The sequence below is a fragment of the Oncorhynchus tshawytscha genome, linkage group LG24, assembly GCF_018296145.1.
Source record: "Oncorhynchus tshawytscha isolate Ot180627B linkage group LG24, Otsh_v2.0, whole genome shotgun sequence".
NCBI classification, from domain to species: domain Eukaryota; kingdom Metazoa; phylum Chordata; class Actinopteri; order Salmoniformes; family Salmonidae; genus Oncorhynchus; species Oncorhynchus tshawytscha.
In genome coordinates this window covers 20710727-20729423 of record NC_056452.1, presented here as the reverse complement: position 1 = coordinate 20729423, position 18697 = coordinate 20710727, and the positions used below count along the sequence as shown (strand labels likewise).

General features: G+C 40.5%; 1 protein-coding gene across 4 annotated transcripts; it reads left to right on the top strand.

Annotated features, from left to right (window-relative positions):
* The first annotated feature begins 110 nt into the window (after positions 1 to 110).
* On the top strand, positions 111 to 17060 carry LOC112223442 (phosphatidylinositol 3,4,5-trisphosphate 3-phosphatase and dual-specificity protein phosphatase PTEN). Of its 4 annotated transcripts, none has more exons than XM_042305503.1 (10): positions 111 to 881; positions 3335 to 3419; positions 4734 to 4778; positions 5540 to 5583; positions 5706 to 5944; positions 6507 to 6648; positions 11548 to 11616; positions 12030 to 12196; positions 12383 to 12643; positions 13008 to 17060. In XM_042305503.1, the coding sequence occupies exons 1-10, from the start codon at positions 803 to 805 to the stop codon at positions 13191 to 13193; spliced, it is 1317 nt and encodes a 438-aa protein (XP_042161437.1). In that variant the 5' UTR covers positions 111 to 802; the 3' UTR covers positions 13194 to 17060. The 4 variants fall into 4 exon arrangements, with proteins under 4 accessions (XP_042161437.1, XP_042161439.1, XP_042161438.1 ...); XM_042305504.1 differs by having other exon boundaries at positions 112 to 881; positions 12383 to 12634; XM_042305505.1 differs by lacking the exon at positions 11548 to 11616.
* Positions 17061 to 18697: the final 1637 nt, after the last annotated feature.

Sequence of the window (18697 nt, the reverse complement as noted above, 5' to 3'; positions counted from 1 at the left end):
CTTTGTCAATTTATTCTGCACTAGTTTACGTGTTGTCCTAATCGCGTTTCGCCGGATAGATGTTTTTGAAGAACTATTTTACACTGCGGCATAACATTACGTCCAATCGTAGCCTTTCTCAATTGGAGCGGAAGCCATCATGGAAGTTTGCGAGAGCAGCGAGAGGAACGAGTCAGTAGGGAAAGGGACGTGTCAGGGAAGAAGTGCGGGCGAGTAATATAATTACACAGATTTGTTAGCTATGTTTAAGGTGGAGGCTGTCAATTTTCCTGTCATATTTTTTTAGTTCCGACGACGTGGATCGTTTTGTCGGATGAGTTCTCTTTTTGTTGTTGAAGAATTGACATGCTAACTAGATACGCTAGCCATATCTAGCTACGTGTGTGCAGAGATCGAGTGTGTGTGTCACAGTCACTATTCTGGGCAAGGAACGTCGGGGAGATTTCTCTCCGCTTTTCTGGCATAATCACGGCGCCTTTGGCCAAATCAGATACTTGGTACGCTCTTAAAATACAACGGTTCGAGGGCTGGATAATTAATCACCTATTCATCTGGAGGATTTTGTGTCAAATTGTGGGATCTGGGAAGCCGGGCCTGTGGTGGAACGGAGAGAGGCCCTCCTTTATGACCCAGCAGCAGCAGAAGCTATTCTAGCTAGCACGGCTAGCTTAGCTAACTCACGTTAGCTGTCAACGTTTGACACCAACGGGATTGCGAGGGAGAAATATTGGCAGCATTTCATACAAAGGCAACAACAATACTTTCTCTTAATATAAAAACGTTAAAGACTCCTGTGACAGATATGGCTGCAATCATAAAGGAAATTGTCAGCCGAAACAAAAGGAGATACCAGGAGGATGGGTTTGACTTGGACTTGACTTGTATCCTTTTTGTTGAATGGCCGTAATATTAGCTGACTAGTTTTTTATGTCAGACTATGTTCATCTGTCTCTATTAACGTTACCTTGCTAACTAGCTATAATACCTAGATTGATAACTTAACCTTTCTACAAAAGATGATTAGCTAGTTAACGTGAACATTAATTTAAAAATAAAAAAATATATATATATATATATATATATATATGAGTTAGCAAGCTGTGAAAAGCTAATGACAGAACGTCTGGTTGGTTGGTTCGCTCCCTCGTCACTGGTTGGTCAACTAGCTGACTACCTAGCTAGGTCAATTAGCAACCAGGTTATATGCTAACCTACTCTGCTAAATTGCTACAGTATTTGACAACGGTGTGTGTGACCTGTGAAACTAAACGCAGAGTCTTGATAACTAGATAAATCTCATAGCTTGCATAACGTTAGCTTCGCTAGCTAGTAGTTTGCACGTCCATCATCATCATCATGATAACTGAACGAGAGATTCAACATCATGGATAACGTAGCTGGCTAATGTAGTGGTAGTAAACGTTAAATCTAGCAAATTGATCTTGATAAGTTGTCTTAATTATTTGGTTGATGTCAACTGAATATGTCACCGGTTAGTTGGCTAATAAATAGTTAGCTTCCCCTGGATGGGGAACAAAGAGATCAACCTTTTTGCGACGCATTATTAAGGTCCTCTGGCCTACATAATAATGTAACATGCTATAATGGATTAGATTCACATTATATTCTCAATCAGTCCTCCTTCTAGCCAGACAAAGACCTAAAAGCATTGAGTCATTATCAGAGTGAGAGGAAATGGTAGCTTATTAATACGATTTATAATAGCGCTATCTAGTTAGTGGAATGTGCCAATTTCAATGTGCTTGAATGAACATAATTATTGGTTTGGTCGTCTTGAGATATTTTAACTTTTTTCGTCTAGCTTAATGAGCTCAGCATGTTTGTATTGATTTGAGGTATTGTTGGAGATTGTGTTTAGTGACGATTATCAAAATTACTGTTCAGAAGTTAGCTATGTCTGAAATGCGTCACCTAACCTTGCAAGGTATGCAATCAAATGGTGAAAGTGTAGGTGCATGTAGAATGCATAGATTAAAAGCCAGTTAAAGGTTATGAGCCTAATTGGAGGGAGGAAGTGTGGCTTAGTACTGTAGTACAATATTAGCATGTTTAGTGGTAATGTATTGCACTTCAATTGGTAAACTACTCTTTGCTGTGGCTATGACCCTTTGATTGAGGTTCAGTGATCTCAGGAAGCGCTGTGCATTTTATTTTATACAAATACAAAACAGAACTGGGTTTGCCTAATGTAAGTATTTTTTGAGTTAGATCATGTATGAGCGAAACATGGGATTATAGCTAAATCACCTTGTTCCATCAAACATATTTAGATGTGAGAGAACTATTGTGCCAGTCATTGTGGCAGTGTTCGGGAAGGCAGTGTAGCCATGGTTGTTCCTGTTATGTAATGATTCCTCTCCAGTTCTAGGGTTTGGTTTTAAAATAGTGATGAGATTTCACATCGGCAACAATGCCTCTCCACCAGATCTTAACTGTGCTATTACGAATATGACAATTATTCTGCTAAATGGTGTTGCTGGAAATGGCAGGCTTATTTTATTTAACCTTTTACCTAGGTTCGTCTCATTGAGATAACATCTCATTTTCAAGAGACCTCGTCCAACCAAGAGAGAACTATGTTCTGTGAAAATTGAATTGATCCCATTCAGTCCATGGATTTATTTATTTGATTGGAACAGTGAGGCTCTGCTCATGCTGACCAGTGCATTTGTCATTGCAGTAGTCTCGGGTACTTTTGGAGCATGACGTCATTGTGATTTATGCCAGTTCAAATGTAAAATACACTATCAGGATACGTAAGTGTGTGACAAGACGGCCTGGGTTTCAGTAAATGAACAGTAAACATGGAAGAATAATTTAGAGATCGTGTTTTGTATGCATTTCATATAGTAGTAGCCAATTCTGATGAATTATTTGACCAAATAGGGAATCTTTGTATGCTTAAATAAAAAAAATGTGTGCTTGGATGTATTTCCCAAGTGAAAAGGCATGCGCAAATTAGAGCAACTTGAGCTTTGTTTATACCTGTATTGATGATGTGAGTGATGTAATGCTTTTTCTTTCGAAGAGGTGATGATGATGATGGGTGGGGGGGGTCTGGTCTATATTACCCAGGCTCTGTCCTGTTGTCCATACTTCTCTGCCGTGATTGATCTGTCACGATAAGCAATGCATGTCTGATGTAAGCTATGATATAAGCCATCTGTGTTTGGGCATATCAAAGAGCTGTTTGTTTGCATTGTACACCAATTGTATGTGGGTTGTTGTATTGGCCTAGGTGTGTGTAATTCCTTTCTTTAGTCTCTGACCTTTAAGCAGCCAACCTCCTGGTTTCCTTGACTCCTGCGCTCAGATATTTATCCGAACATAATTGCTATGGGCTTTCCTGCTGAAAGACTTGAGGGTGTCTACAGAAACAACATTGATGATGTAGTACGGTAAGTACTTCTCCTAAATGTGCATGTCGACGTCCCTGTCAAAAATAAACAAGGGGTTTCTTAGAATGTAAAGGAATGAGGGGGAAAAGGTAAACAATGAAAACAGCAGGTAGGTAACCTGTCCTAACTACCTTAACCAAACCCTGTGGGAGCGAGGCTGAACATTTTAGAGGGCCCTGTAATGTAAGCCAATTTCCAACAAATCTCAGAATTTCTCCAGGGTGCTGAGTTATATTTTAGCATTTTAAAAGCGAATTTCCAGGGATTCTACATATTCGGGATTCTACATATTCTGCCATGGCATGTTAGTTCTCAGACTTTATTTAAAGTTATAGTTCAATTCATTTTTTCTAAATACTTGATCTGGTTTTAGTTGTTTAAGTTTACATTGAAAATATCCCCCCCATTAATATTATTATACATGTTTTACAGTTTGGAATCCCTGATCCTTTCTCACTGTTTATCATTATATGGGCGACAGAGGTCGGACTGAATATAATGTTTGAAATGCATGCTGTTGAGCCAGCTTCAGAGGCTTGCCTGATGTGTCAACTGAAACCAAAGGAGTGACCTGCAAGCCACCTGTGAACTTAACCTGACCCTACTTATTTTATTGCGCACCAATTTCCTTCAATTTACACAGGCCCTAAAAATTGTCAGACTCCAGCCACCCATGTCATAGACTGTTCTTTCAGCTATCGTATGACAAGCGGTACCGGAGCATCCAGTTTACGTCCAAAAGGCTCCTTAACAGCGTCTTGCTGTTTATTATCTATGCATAGTCACTTTACCCCTACCTACATGTACATATTACCTCCATTACCTCGGACTAACCTGTATCCCCGCATATTGACTCGGTATTGTAACTTTTTTTCACTTTTAGTTTATTTAGTAAATATTTTCTTTATTCTTATTTTCTTAACTGCGTTGTTGGGTAAGGTCTATCTATACCTGTTGTATTTGGCGCATGTGACAAATAAAAAAAATTATTTGAGGATGTAGACTCATAGGTGTGGGCTTTTGGAAAAGTTCAAGGGGAAAAAATGTATTTTTCATTTCTCAGAAGCTGTTGTTTTTAGATATATGAGCCTACCTGAACGACCAACACCCTGCTGATAGTCAATGTTGTAACACTGTATTATTTAGCTTGTCTGAGAGGCCGTCAGTCTGCCCCCTGTCTGTGCCATTCTGGCATTATGCTCTGTTTTAAGAATGTGATTTAGAGGGCCGTTTAGTGTTGGAAGGTAAGTTGGATCAGAATTAGCTAAAAATGTGTTCTGGATGCAAAAGTAATTCTCCTCTTCTCTCTCTCAGGTTTCTGGACTCTAAGCACAAAAATCATTACAAGATCTATAATCTGTGAGTACCCTGGTATCTGTCTATTTTGCCTGTGCATATGCAGTATGGTCAGCAGCGGTTGCTGTGCTGCAAAGTTGTCTGATGTAATGCAGAAAATGTCTGTGGAATATAGCCCTGGAGGAGGAAAAGCCTTTCTGTTTTAGAATGTAAACCACAGTAGCTCTTATTTGCCTTAAGTCATCAGGGCCCAGTTGTCTATCTGGATTTCGCCTATCGTATAGGATTAAATGCATAGAAATTGAGTGAATAGAACGGGAGTCCCCATTCAAGCAATGATTTGTCTATTCTATTGCTATGCGTCTAATCCTATCGGATAGGCGAAATCCAGATAATTTTTTAAATACAGGGCCCAGTGGTTCTTGGTGGATAGGCCCAGGCATTGTGATGACGTTTCAGAACAATCATATCATGGTAACCGTTTGGTATAGTTTTGCCCTGGAAAAGGAATTTACAACCATGTTTTCCTCAGTTTGAAGTCGTTACCTAGTAGACTGGCACTGACTGACTTAACTGTGAGCTACAAAGATACTAAGGATCACAGGTTTCTCATTGATAACAATCATCTTAACTATTAAGAGAAGTAGAGAGAGCTCAGTAAACACAATGGATATATTATTCAACAGTTGGCTGAATCTGTGTGGAATTCATGAGGTTGCAGTCGTTGAAATAATCTGTATGCTGACAGATCGATTGTACAAATGAAAGAATGCTCCCGTTTGTAGTCCACTACTACAGCAACATTTTTGTTTGTCCCTTTATAGGTGCGCTGAGCGACATTATGACGCATCCAAATTCAATTGCAGAGGTGAGACATTACAGTGAAAACATCACTTTCATTCAGGCTGTCATTGAATGAATCAATCTTTAACTAAAAACCTACGTGTGACATTATCTAACTGAGCTCAGTCTCTCTCCGTCTGTCTCCAGTTGCACAATATCCGTTTGAGGATCACAATCCCCCCCAGCTGGAGCTGATTAAACCGTTCTGCGAAGATCTTGACCAGTGGTTAAGTGAGGATGACAATCACGTGGCGGCGATTCACTGTAAAGCTGGAAAGGGACGTACGGGTGTCATGATCTGTGCTTACCTGTTACACCGGGGCAAGTTCCTCAAAGCACAAGAAGCTCTGGACTTCTATGGAGAAGTCAGGACCAGGGATAAGAAGGTACATTTTATTGTTCCAGTCTGGCCCTCTAAGGCTGTGTTTACACAGGCAGCCCAATTATGATATTTGTCCTCTAAATGGTCTTTTGACCAATCAGATCAACTCTGAAAAAGATCTGATGTGAAAAGATCTGACGTGATTGGTCAACAGACCAATTGTTCAGTGGGAAAAAATATCAGAATTGGGCTGCATGTGTAAACGCAGCCATACTGTCTTGGAAACGGATCATCCCCATTATCCATTTAGATCATTCAACCCTCTAACTCTTCCCCAGGCCATTTTCAACGTACCTCGCTGGTAACATAAGGGTTAAATGGAGGATTACGATGATAGTCGTCAACTCCACACCATAGGCCTGGTCGTCGTGGTTGATTCTAGTATATCTCTAATCATTATCTTAATTGAAGGATACATTATGAATAGTTGCTTGAGTTACCGCTGATCTTCCTGACTTGAACATTTGTGAGGCTCCTATAAAGGCTTGTCGTCATGATTTGATATTGTAAATGTCCTCTTTACAGACGGAGTAAAAAAACTTCAGTGTTTCTCTTTTCCCATTCAGGGAGTGACAATCCCCAGCCAGAGGCGCTATGTCTATTACTATAGCCACCTTCTCAAGAACCAGCTGGATTACAAACCAGTGGCTCTGCTCTTCCACAAGATGGTGTTCGAGACGGTGCCCATGTTCAGTGGAGGAACGTGTCGTAAGTGATTTCCTCGTCATTGGTCTCAATCCTGTTTCTTTCCTGTATCCTCCTGACCTTGGGCTTGTGTGCTACTGGCTTTCACACTTTGACAATGTGAGCTTCAGTTCATTGTCCTGCCTCCGTCCTCTGCTTTGCACAGCTTTGCTTCTTGATGTTGCATGATCTTTTGCCCTTTGCTCCATGCAAAGCTGACATTAACCACAGTGGAACGTACCGTTTTGTAATGACGGTTATGCTCGTCAGAATTGTGTGGTTTCCCTGCTATTATTTTGCTTGGCTCACTGGTCATTTGACTTGGCGGTATAATCAGAGAATAAAGGGTTTTATTCGTGCGTTCAAGACAGTTGGGGGGCGGACAAGGTCAAATCATGACGTCCGTGATCTTCAGGTCAGAAACTCGGAGCTCTAGAAAGATTCAGAAGACTGCTAAAAAAAAAGGGTTTTCCCAGTCTGACCTCTTTTTTTTTATATATATATATATTTTTTATTTACCCGAGTTCTCAGTTGTCATTTACACACGGACATTTCAGAGTTCCCAGTTGTTTGAAGGCAGCCTACACAGTTGAAGTCGGAAGTTTACATACACTTAGATTAGAGTCATTAACTCATTTTTCAACCACGCCAAAACTACAATTTGTTAACAAGAAATTTGTGGAAAGTCAGTTAGGACATCTACTTTGTGCATGATGTGGAATTTTTCCAACAATTGTTTACAGACAGATTATTTCACTTATAATTCACTATATCACAATTCCAGTGGGTCAGAAGTTTACATACACAAAGTTGACTGCCTTTAAACAGCTTGGAAATTTCCAGAAAATTATGTCATGGCTTTAGAAGCTTCTGATAGGCTAGTTGACATAATTTGAGTAAATTGGAGGTGTTACTGTGGATGTATTTCAAGGCTTACCTTCAAACCCAGTGCCTCTTTGCTTGACATCATGGGAAAATCAAAAGAAATCAGCCAAGACCTCAGAAGAAGAAAAAAATTGACCTCCAAGTCTGGTTCATCCTTGGGAGCAATTTCCAAATGCCTGAAGGTATCACGTTCATCTGTACAAACAATAGTACGCAAGTATAAACACCATGGGACCACGCAGCCGTCATACCGCTCAAGAAGGAGACACGTTCTGTCTCCTATAGATTAATGTACTTTGGTGAGAAAAGTGCAAATCAATCCCAGAATAACAGCAAAGGACCTTGGGAAGATGCTGAAGGAAACTGGCACAAAAGTATCTACCGTACATAACCTGAAAGGCCGCTCAGCAAGGAAGAAGCCACTGCTCCAAAACCGCCATAAAAAAAGGCAGACTATGGTTTGCAACTGCACATGGGGACAAAGATTGTACTTTTTGGAGAAATTTCCTCTGGTCTGATGAAACACAAATAACTGTTTGGCCATAATGACCATTGTTACGCTTGGAGGAAAAAGGGGGAGGCTTGCAAGCCGAAGAACACCATCCCAACTGTGAAGCACAGTTGTGGGGGTGCTTTGCTGCAGGAGGGACTGGTGCACTTCACAAAATAAATGGCAGCATAAGGAAGGAAAATTCTGTGGATATATTGAAGCAACATCTCAAGACATCAAGTCAGGAAGTTAAAGCTTGGTCGCAAATGGGTCTTCCAAATGGACAATGACCCCAAGCATACTTGCAAAGTTGTGGCAAAATGGCTTAAGGACAACATCGTCAAGGTATTGGAGTGGCCATCACAAAGCCCTGACCTCAAACCTCTAGAAAATTTGTGGGCAGAACTGAAAAAGCGTGTGTGGGCAAGGAGGCCTACAAACCTGACTCCATTACACCAGCTCTGTCAGGAGGAATAGGCCAAAATTCACCAAACGTATTGTGGGAAGCTTGTGGAAGGCTACCTGAAACGTTTGGCCCAAGTTAAACAATTCATAGGCAATGCTACCAAATACTAATTGAGTGTATGTAAACTTCTGACCCACTGGGAATATGATGAAAGAAATATAAGCTAAAATAAATCATTCTCTCTACTATTATTCTAACATTTCACATTCTTAAAATAAAGTTGTGATCCTAATGAATCTAAGACAGGGAATTTTTACGAGGATTAAATGTCAGGAATTGTGAAACTGAGTTTAAATGTATTTGGCTAAGGTGTATGTAAACTTCTGACTTTAACTGTACCTCGCTGGATTGCCAGAAGACTTCAAATAGTGATGAGGGTAAAAAAAACAATACATTACATATCATAAAAGTATTTAGTAATTATACTCAAAATCTAAATCCAACATGTAAAGTGCTGGTCCCATGTTTCATGTGATCTTAAAATATTCCATAAATGTCCGATACACAAAAAGCTTATTTCTCTCAAATGTTGTGCACAAATTAGTTTACATTCCTGTTAGTGAGCATTTCACCTTTGCCAAGATAATCTGTCCACCTGACAGGTGTGGCATATCAAGAAGCTGATTAAACAGCATGCTCATTACATAGGTGCACCTTGTGCTGTGGGCAAAAGGCCACTCTAAAATGTGCAGTTTTGTTTCACAACACAATGCTGCAGATGTCTCAAGTGTTGAGGGAGCGTGCAATTGGCATGCTGACTGCAGGAATGTCTACCACAGCTGTTGCCAGAGAATTGAATGTTAATTCCTCTACCATAAGCCAACAGCGTTTTAGAGAATTTGGCAGTAAATCCAACCGGCCTCACAATCGCAAACCGCGTGTAACCACACCAGCCCAGGACCTCCACATCCAACTTATTCGCCTGCGGGATAGAATGAGCCCAGCCACTGGGACAGCTGATGAAACTGAGGTGTATTTCTGTCTGTAATAAAAACTCTATCATTGGCTTGGCCTGGCTCCCCAGTGGGTGGGATTATGCCCTCCCAGGCCCACCCATGGCTGAGCCCCTGCCCAGTCATGTTAAATCCATAGATTAGGGGCTAATTCATTTATTTCAATTGACTGGTTTCCTCATATGAACTGTAACTTGTTTTTTTGTTCAGTGTATATTATATTGATAATTGGACTCCAATAATTATACATGTTTTGTTAGCTATCGCTAGTTCGCTGTACCTGCGGCAACAAGTGTTTCCCATAGAATTGCTTCCAGCAGCGGTGGCAAAGTTAGCATGGTAGTGGGCGTGGCCAATGGCGCTATCTCCGACCCAATATTTTAGAGGTCCTCCACTTGGCCACAGATTCTACACATTTTGCTATGTTATGCTAACTGAGTGAGTCGTGTGTATGTGTGTATACATATACTTATTATTTTTATCAATGGGGGGGGGGGCCCACGCCATGACATTTTTTGAATTTGAGATTTCCCTGACTAGATTTTTATTTTGGTGGTTCTTAAAGATGATCTGATTTTAAAATATTATACTACATTATCTTTTCTATATACTTTATATCTGGCTTTTAGTCGTCTTTAAATTTATGTTGAACGTTTTACCATATTGTTTTGGAGTGAAGGCAACAACTTAGCATCAGCAGCCCTCCGCTGCTAAATAAATCTGGGGAAACACTGGGCAAGAGTCTATTTTTAATTTGATCCTATAGCTTGTTCTCCATCTTTTTAAATCGTGAGCCAACATGTTTTTGGCACTTTTATTACCACTGATCAAAACAAATGTTCTCATGGTCTCATCTCTGCAGCAGAGATATAGTGAGCAATATGTTTGGAACATCAAATCGCAATATCGAATCGCAATACATATAGAACTGTGGTATTATCGTATTTCGAGGTCCCTGGCAGTTTCACGCCCTGCTATGCTATAACAACCCCCACTCTGTGTGATTGTCATCAGTGGCTGCTCTTTTGTGTTTGTATTTATTATGGATCTCCATTAGCTGCTGCCAAGGCAGAAGCTACTTTTCCTGGGGTCCAGAAACATAAGAACGTTACATACAGTTTAAAATAATACATTACATTTCATAACAGCTTACCAAACACATTCAGCGTGTTCCCCTCAGGCCACCACTCCACCATCACCATATTTACAATACAACAGCCATGTGCACGTGGGTGTCTTGTCAGCTGTGTCTGGAATTTAACCTCTTCACTTCATTAATCCATATTTCTGTCGGTTGACCTATTGCCTGGGGCAAGTGAACTGAGCAGCCTTCTGAGGTTGGCCTATTGGGCAGATGATTTAAAAAACAGGTGAAAACATCCAACCTGAAAAGAATGCCGGTAGTATCTTTCTGTTTCCACCCCATTGTTTAAGTGAAAGATGGACAATTTATGGCATTCTGGCAAGTAGAGCCTACACTGAGATTTAAAAAAACTGATAACAAGAAAAATTAAAAGAATTCTAGTACTGGTCTTTTCTGATTCTTCCCTTATGTGTAGGTGTTAGGCAGGCAATATATGGTACTTCTGCTTGTAAATGGCTAATTTACATTTTCGGGGAAACCAAAAAATACTCTGGACTTGCCGATTGGCAAGTGTCTTTTTGGCTTTAATGTCAATCCCTGTTATTTTATCCCTATTCTGAACACACAAACCACTATGTGGTGTGTTCCCATTGCACAACACAGTGTTGAAGTGGTTTTCATTTCAACGCCAAAGCCCCTCAAATGATTATTAGTAGATGACAAATGTTTTCTGTCGGTTTTCTTTTTTTGAAGGAAAATGTTAGTTGATGCTTATTAAGGCCTGTATGTTAGGAAATGCATTACTATAAATATTATGATTGCATAAAAGGACGTTCCATAATTGTTCTATTGGTTAAGGTCCTAATAACTTGACAATGGGAAGTTGCTGTCCGCATGTTGAAATGGTAAGTTAGAATCTGTTTATGAATGGTTGTGAACATGTATATGCTACAGTATTTGTACATAGCCTTGATAACCCAGCTCTACCCAAGCCCAGGCAGGGCTGCTGCAGGACTCTGTGTTAATCTCCTTTTCTCTTTCTAAGGGGACACTTCTGTTAAAAACAAGAGCGAGCAGATTCCACATGGTTTCAGGAAAGGGAATTGGCACTGGGGTAATAATAATGATCAGCTTTTCATCCAATGTTTCCCTGTTGACTAGGAGGTTGTTGTAGATGAAGGTGGTGTTGTTGAACTAGGTTGTAGATTGTTGGTGGTGTTAAACTTCGTAAGGTAACTATCAATTCCCCCTCCATCTCAGTGGACTGATCTTAGACCAGAAGTACTCCCTCAAATGTGCTTGGTTTTGGTCAACTCTTCTTTTCTTAGGGCCCTTTATAGCATGTTACTGTAACCGTCTTTTCTATAATTAATATTCCTGGCAGTGGTACTATGTAATTCTGGCCCTTTTCTTTTCTGTCCTCCATTCCTAATTTACCGAGATGTAAATAATATGTACTTGGTTGTTGTCACTGTGTCTCTCCACCCACCAGGAGAGTGACTGGTGTTCATTTGTGCTCTCCCACAGATCCTCAGTTTGTGGTGTACCAGCTCAAGGTAAAGATCCACACGTCCAACCCGGTGAACACGCGGAAGGAGGAGAAGTATGTGTTCTTCGAGTTCCCCCAGCCGCTGCCCGTGTGCGGAGACATCAAGGTGGAGTTCTTCCACAAACAGAATAAAATGATGAAGAAGGTAATGGGCCTTGTGGTTCTTGATTTTTATATGCGAGATTTAACTTAAACACGAGTTCTGATTGGAGTATAGCCTGTGTCGCGGTTGAGATGATGTAACTGCTTTTGTAACGGAGATGCTGTAACTTTGTAACTGAGTTATTATTTTAGCCTTTTATTCACCCCCCCGCATGTATTTTTCCATCAGGACAAGATGTTTCACTTTTGGGTGAATACCTTCTTTGTCCCTGGACCAGAGGAGAACTTTGAGAAGGTTGAGAACGGGACGTTACCAACGGAGACGTTACCAACGGCGACGTTACCAAAGGAGCAGGCAGGAAACCAAACTGCAGGAACGGGGGACAACGACAAGGATTACCTGATCCTCTCACTGACAAAGAACGACCTGGACAAGGCCAACAAGGATAAAGCAAACCGATACTTCTCCCCCAACTTCAAGGTCAGTCAGGTGAATGAGACTTTCTTTGATTGGGGGTTGGGGGAATATACCTTTTTTATGAATGTTTGGTGAAATATTTGACTGTTTTGTGCCAAGATGAATGTGCGGTACCACTTTATTTGAATAGTCCATCTATAGATGCTCTACAGTCTATCTACTAACCCTAACCTTTATTCTAAACCTAACTGTTACATCAGCAAGCAGTTGCTTATCAACAGATGGTCATACTATCTGTAGAGCATCTACAGGTGGATTATCCAAATAGTGTGACCAAATGCTCTCACCGCTTCGCTCAGATGAAATGTTTCCCCGTTGTATAGATCCATTGGCGTGTTTCAGTTTGTGGATAATAACGTTTTCTCTGGAACTCCAGGTGAAGCTGTACTTTACCAAGACCGTGGAGGACATCTTCAACTCTGAGGCCAGCACTTCCACCTCGCTAACGCCAGACGTTAGTGACAACGAGGCGGACCATTACCGATACTCTGACACCACAGACTCTGACCCGGAGAACGAACCGTTTGACGAAGATCAACACACGCAAATAACGAAAGTGTGAGATTTTTATGGGAAGTAAAAAAAATAAAAATAAAAATATCTTTCAGAGGGGAAAAAAGGAACTTGAATATAAACTGAAAAGCAAGTACCTTTTTCCCCACCAACCTACAGCAGCAGGACATTTGCGTCACGGAATATGCCACCAATTTTAGGAACAATGCTGACCAAGTTTTCTTTGTTCTTTTGAAATGTTTTGCCCCTCCCCAGCTCGTTCATCCGGAATGTATTGACACCGTTGTTGAGTGGGAAAAGGTTCAGTAGCTGTAGTGTTATACCTTTTTGTGTCAAAGACCTATAGAAGAAGATTTCCGCTATCAGGAGATGTGAGATCCGGTATTGGAAAGGCTTATTGGAAATCATAAATTTCACTGCTCCATCTCCTGTGGAAACCAAGGCCAGTGCTTCTGTCACTTTCTCCCACTTCATTCGTTGCCCTCCACCATGCCCCTACCACCCCACTTACCACCCCTTCCATCCTGTCTACTGTGAATGCTTCTTGTGCTTTTTGCAGGTGGTCTCACATGAGTTTGTGCAGTGTAAACTGCATGTTAGAATTTCTCCAGTCGACTTATGATTATTATTGTGGTTATTATTATAATTATTAAGCTACATGACATCTAACCAATGTCCATACCTTCTATCATGTCTGTTCAAGGTATGCAGAAACCCAGTGTCCCATGTATTGTTGATGTTTTTATGTTAAGGTAAATGGAACACAAAACGGCAGGGAAGCCAGTGTTGCAATAACGTGAACACTATAGTTAAACGACAAACGGTGTGCATGTTATTGGAATTGTTGTTTAATAAATTGTATACCATGTTTTTCAACAACAACAAAATAGATTTCTAAAGCTGATTTTTATTTATAGCCAGGAGGTCAAAAATGGCATCCTTTATTTTCATGGTATCTGCAGGTATAACTTCAGTCTTTTGGCAAGCCATTTAGAATGGCCTTGTGTTTTATCATAAAGTACATGGTGTCGCCCCCCTTCTTTTTTTTTAACAGTAACCGGATACAGTTTTGGCCATCACAGAGGACAATGTTATCATGGTTTGCATTCATTTTCAGTGTGTAATGTGCTTATAGAGGGGTAATCTGTTCCAAATGTGTATGTTATGACATGCCGTACTACAGCATGTCTCCAAACCTGCATTAGTGCGTCTGGGTCGGTGTCCCCTCAGTCTCTAGAAAGATTTTCGACACACTGCACTTTTTGCCATCTTAGTCTGTGCATGGACGCACCAGAAGTGGTGATGCTGACCTAGTCTTGACACATGTTCAGTAAGGCCAATAGAGGTGACGCTTGGTAAGAGGCCGAGGCGACAGAGTGGGATTGAATGTGCAGCTTTGTCTGTGAACCGATCCAGGGGTGTTTAATGCAGGTTTTGATCAACCCAGGAGTGGATAATATGTGAACTTAGGTGCTCTTTAGGTTGTTTTTTTTCCTCTTGAGACATCAGATCTTTTACTCCTTGAATGACTTGTTTTGCAGCCTTATCGTATTTGGCCCAATGAGATCCGGATCACTTGTACATCCAACAAAAGGTGCTTAAACTGCCAAGCTGCATGCTTACGATCCAACAACAACGGAGCCAAGAATCTGTACCTATCCTATGGTGCAAGTAGCTTCAGTGGCATACACTACTTCTGTGTGAGAACTTTTTAATGGGCACCCCCACGTGCATTTTTCTGCAGTTGCTGTCCCTAACTGGTTGGGGTTACTTCCCTTTTCGTTGCGTTTTTCCTTCTCCTTTTCAAAAACAGGTTTCATTCCGTTGGGGAATGAAATTAGCGCAGCTACAGATTTTACAAAGTCTTGTGCTTGCTTATGAAATATAAAGAGCCCTATATATGCGAATATTTAAATATGTATCATTTATTTTCAGCATGCCAAATTTTTTTGTAACACCTGGCCTCTGTGGCATGCCACGGGCCAGACCCAGGAATCTGCACTGAGGGTAGTGATGTAAGCTGCCTTTTCCTGTACTCTTGACATGAAGGCTTCCCTCTTTTCAACAATCCATCGCACATGCCGTTTCATGTCGGCTTGTTTTTAGACTACTTTCCTTAGGTGTCTCTGTTTCTTTTGTCTGTTTCTCTTCATCGTAAAGTGTACCCTAGCCAACCCAGGAACACTTCATCTAGAATACTTTTTTTTGTTTACATTTTATGACATCACTGAAAACCTGCCAAAAGTAAGCTTGATAATTATTTCTGTTTGTTTGTTTTCTTTGTTCTTTAAGGTGGGGCCTATGGGAGATGTTCTTTGCCTTACTTGAAGTTGACACAGCTTTCTCTGCTATTGCTTTGAAATCTACCATTCTGCCCAAGCACTGACTTGATAGTTAAAGTACATATTTAAAGCTACTATTAATAGAGCAATAGACTTTTGCACTGTTACAGGGTTTTGCAGGGTCTCAGTCAGTGAATCAGTCTCCTCACCCGTTGTTCCCCTTAGTAAAACAAAGCCTTGCGATCAGTGAAGGACGGTGGATTAAAATGGCTAGGTTTACCTAAATCTTGTATTCATGCATCCCCCATAGAAACAACAATTTGTTACTTTGACTGAAAATGTCCTGACCCTTTTTTATTTTTTTTAAAGAAAATAAATAAAAATTTGGAGAGAAAAAAAATGGAATTAACTATTTGCCGATGTTCGTGTTTTCTGGTAAAAACTGCAGGTAAACTATCGGGCAAAAAAATATACTATCTGGATGTTCAGCAGCTGAAATGTCAATCTATTCAATGGCCTCAATATTAAGGAGTGTATGTTTAAGAGACATTTCTGAATGTTTCATATTCATCTCCAGCACCACCCCAACATCAACACGTGAATCGCTTCTATGTTTAGTAGTAAAAAATGTAAAAAAAATTCTAATTGGCACCATTGGTGTGCATCGTGTTTTTTTTTTTTTACCAATTATAGGTAGGGTTGTCTAATTGGTTGATGTCATTGGAAAGCTTAGAGGAAGATGAGTTTCCAATGACATGAACCAATTAGCAGGCAATGCCTACTCATAATTGGTTAAAGTCACACGATGCACACTGTCATTGGAAACACTTATTGTCTTTTTTTTTTTTTTTTTTTTTTGCTGCTGCAAAACATAGAAACATGCAATTTTCACATGATGTTGGGTTGGTGCTGGATTTAAGGCCACAGGCCATACCCTAGACATCTCTAGCCCCAATTCTCAAAACATGTTACCACAGTACCTTAAAGTACAAATTCCTAGGGGAACCTTTTGGCATGGGCTAAAACTTGTGGAGTTCACAGGCAGCATACACAAGGTTCAGCTTAAAAATAAAGTAAAATAATTTTAACGGTGCCAGTGTGTAGGTTAAGTTTTATGTCACTAGTTTTTAGCTGATTTGTGCAATATGTTATAATGATGCCTGTGGTTGCCACACATTGCCTCTCATTTACAGTTGGGGGGGGTGAAATCTAGTTAAATACTGTTCTAGAACATGTCATGCATTCAGATGGAAGGGGTGCAGTAAATCAAGAGGTGTTACCTGAAGAAGTGGGCGGGGCTACCTCCCTCCCGCCACTCCATTGTTTTGTTTGGGTTTTTTCTCCCGGGGATTAATTTTGTGCAGAGGTATGTTGGCTATAACTCATTCTATTTTCAATCTTTAAAAAAAAAAATTTAAAAACAGCCTTATTCCATTTCAGCCTGTTCGGATACTATTGTGCTGTTCAACAGTTGCTCTGTGTGTAATGCTATGCACTGAGAATACACAACCCACGATGTAAAATAGAAATACATGTACAGGTTATAATTATGCTCATACAAATTAGATGTCTGTTTGTTATTGTATGTGTAAACTGCCCTTTATCTTAGTGTTATAAACTTCACATAAATCCAATCAAGTCTCATTCTTGTCTCTGTGTGAGATACCTGATTTGTGATCGACCTTCATATTTTACGATGACCAGTATAACAAGAATTCGTCTTAATGTTTTTGATGTATATAAATGCTTTCTGATTTCAAGTTGAAATGGATCATGAACAGTGCCAGCTATGGAAAAGAGGGTTGAGTCGGGATGACCCTGTGAGTATGAGCTGGTGTGCAAAGCCTCTAGGTCATTATGGTTTTCTCCACGTCGGGAAATGTTTACTGCTGTGTGTAAATAAGCTTGCTTTTAAGATGCCAGAAGTTTGAGAAAACCATGTCAATGGTCTCGCTTAGGCGACCTATGAGTGGGATAATGAAGTGGTTGTATACACTAACTACAAGCCCTGTACATTTGACTGACCTCTGTTTTGGAAACATTAAGCCGTGTTCTCCAAAAATAATGGTGCCATTGCTGTTCAGTGTGAGTATGATCAGATACTTTCAAGGGCAGTGCTGTGCTATTGAGCGTATTCATTACTTCGGGATCTGTGCATCAAATGTCCTTCACTGATTCTTTAACACAGGAAACTAAGGCGTTCTCTTCATTGTCTGCTAATACTATCCAGTGTTCCTGTTGCCAGTGTTGAAGGGATCACCATTTTCTATCTCTACTGCCTTCGTTGTTCTAGGAGGTGGCAGGCAACAACTGGAATGTGTTTTGCCCACAAAAAAAACAGCAATTCACGTGGCCTGGTCTTTTGAAATGATAGGAAAGACCTATTTAATGGAATTGTTCTTTGTGACATTTCCATAGAAACAGGAATTGTGAATACCAAGTATATGAAGAAGTGTGTGCTGCCTGCTGTCGCGTACATAAACCCCCAAATGATGATCAAATGACATTGATACAGAGGACAGTTAGTCCTAGATAAACGTTCTGTATAACCGACTGCTCTACATTGTTTTGTCGTTACAAAACACCACCACAGCCCCGGTGGAATCTGATATTTTCAGCGGATGAAAAAGGAGAAGTGAGAATTGAACATTGAGGCGTGCCTCTTCAGTCTCGTGCTCGTTAATATCTCTCTAGCCTGTTGATAATCAAATTCCCCATGCGGCGCCCCTCAACTCAACTGCACCATTTCAGCTCGTTGGTTCCCGTTTCCTTGTTGCCTTCTCTCCAAAGCATTTTAGCAATGGTATCAAGGGTGGTAGCAACCAATGATTAATCTTTGTGTGAGTTATGGGTTTTTGCTTCTGTGGTTATATTCAAAGGGACTCTTCTGTGATTTGACAACTGCTAGCATCAGATATGTATTTACAACCCGTATGAACAGAATGTAAATAAAGTATTGGCAGTAGATTGTGTATTAATGTCTGTTGGTTTGAGTACACACAGGATCTGATCGTGTTTCATCCCTGGTGTTTAATGCAGACAGAACCCATACAGTTGTGTAATAGGTCTGGTGAGCTCAACATGTCTTACATGGATGACCTGAGAGACTGAAAATTGGGTCCCTCACTATCTCTTTGACAAATGGTCAAACATCCTTCAGTCAGTCCTTTCATACAGGTTTAGACTGTGAAAGAATAACGAGACAAATGGACTTCCTCAACTTGAATTGGTTCCAGTGAATTGTGCATACAACCACAATATACGACTGGAG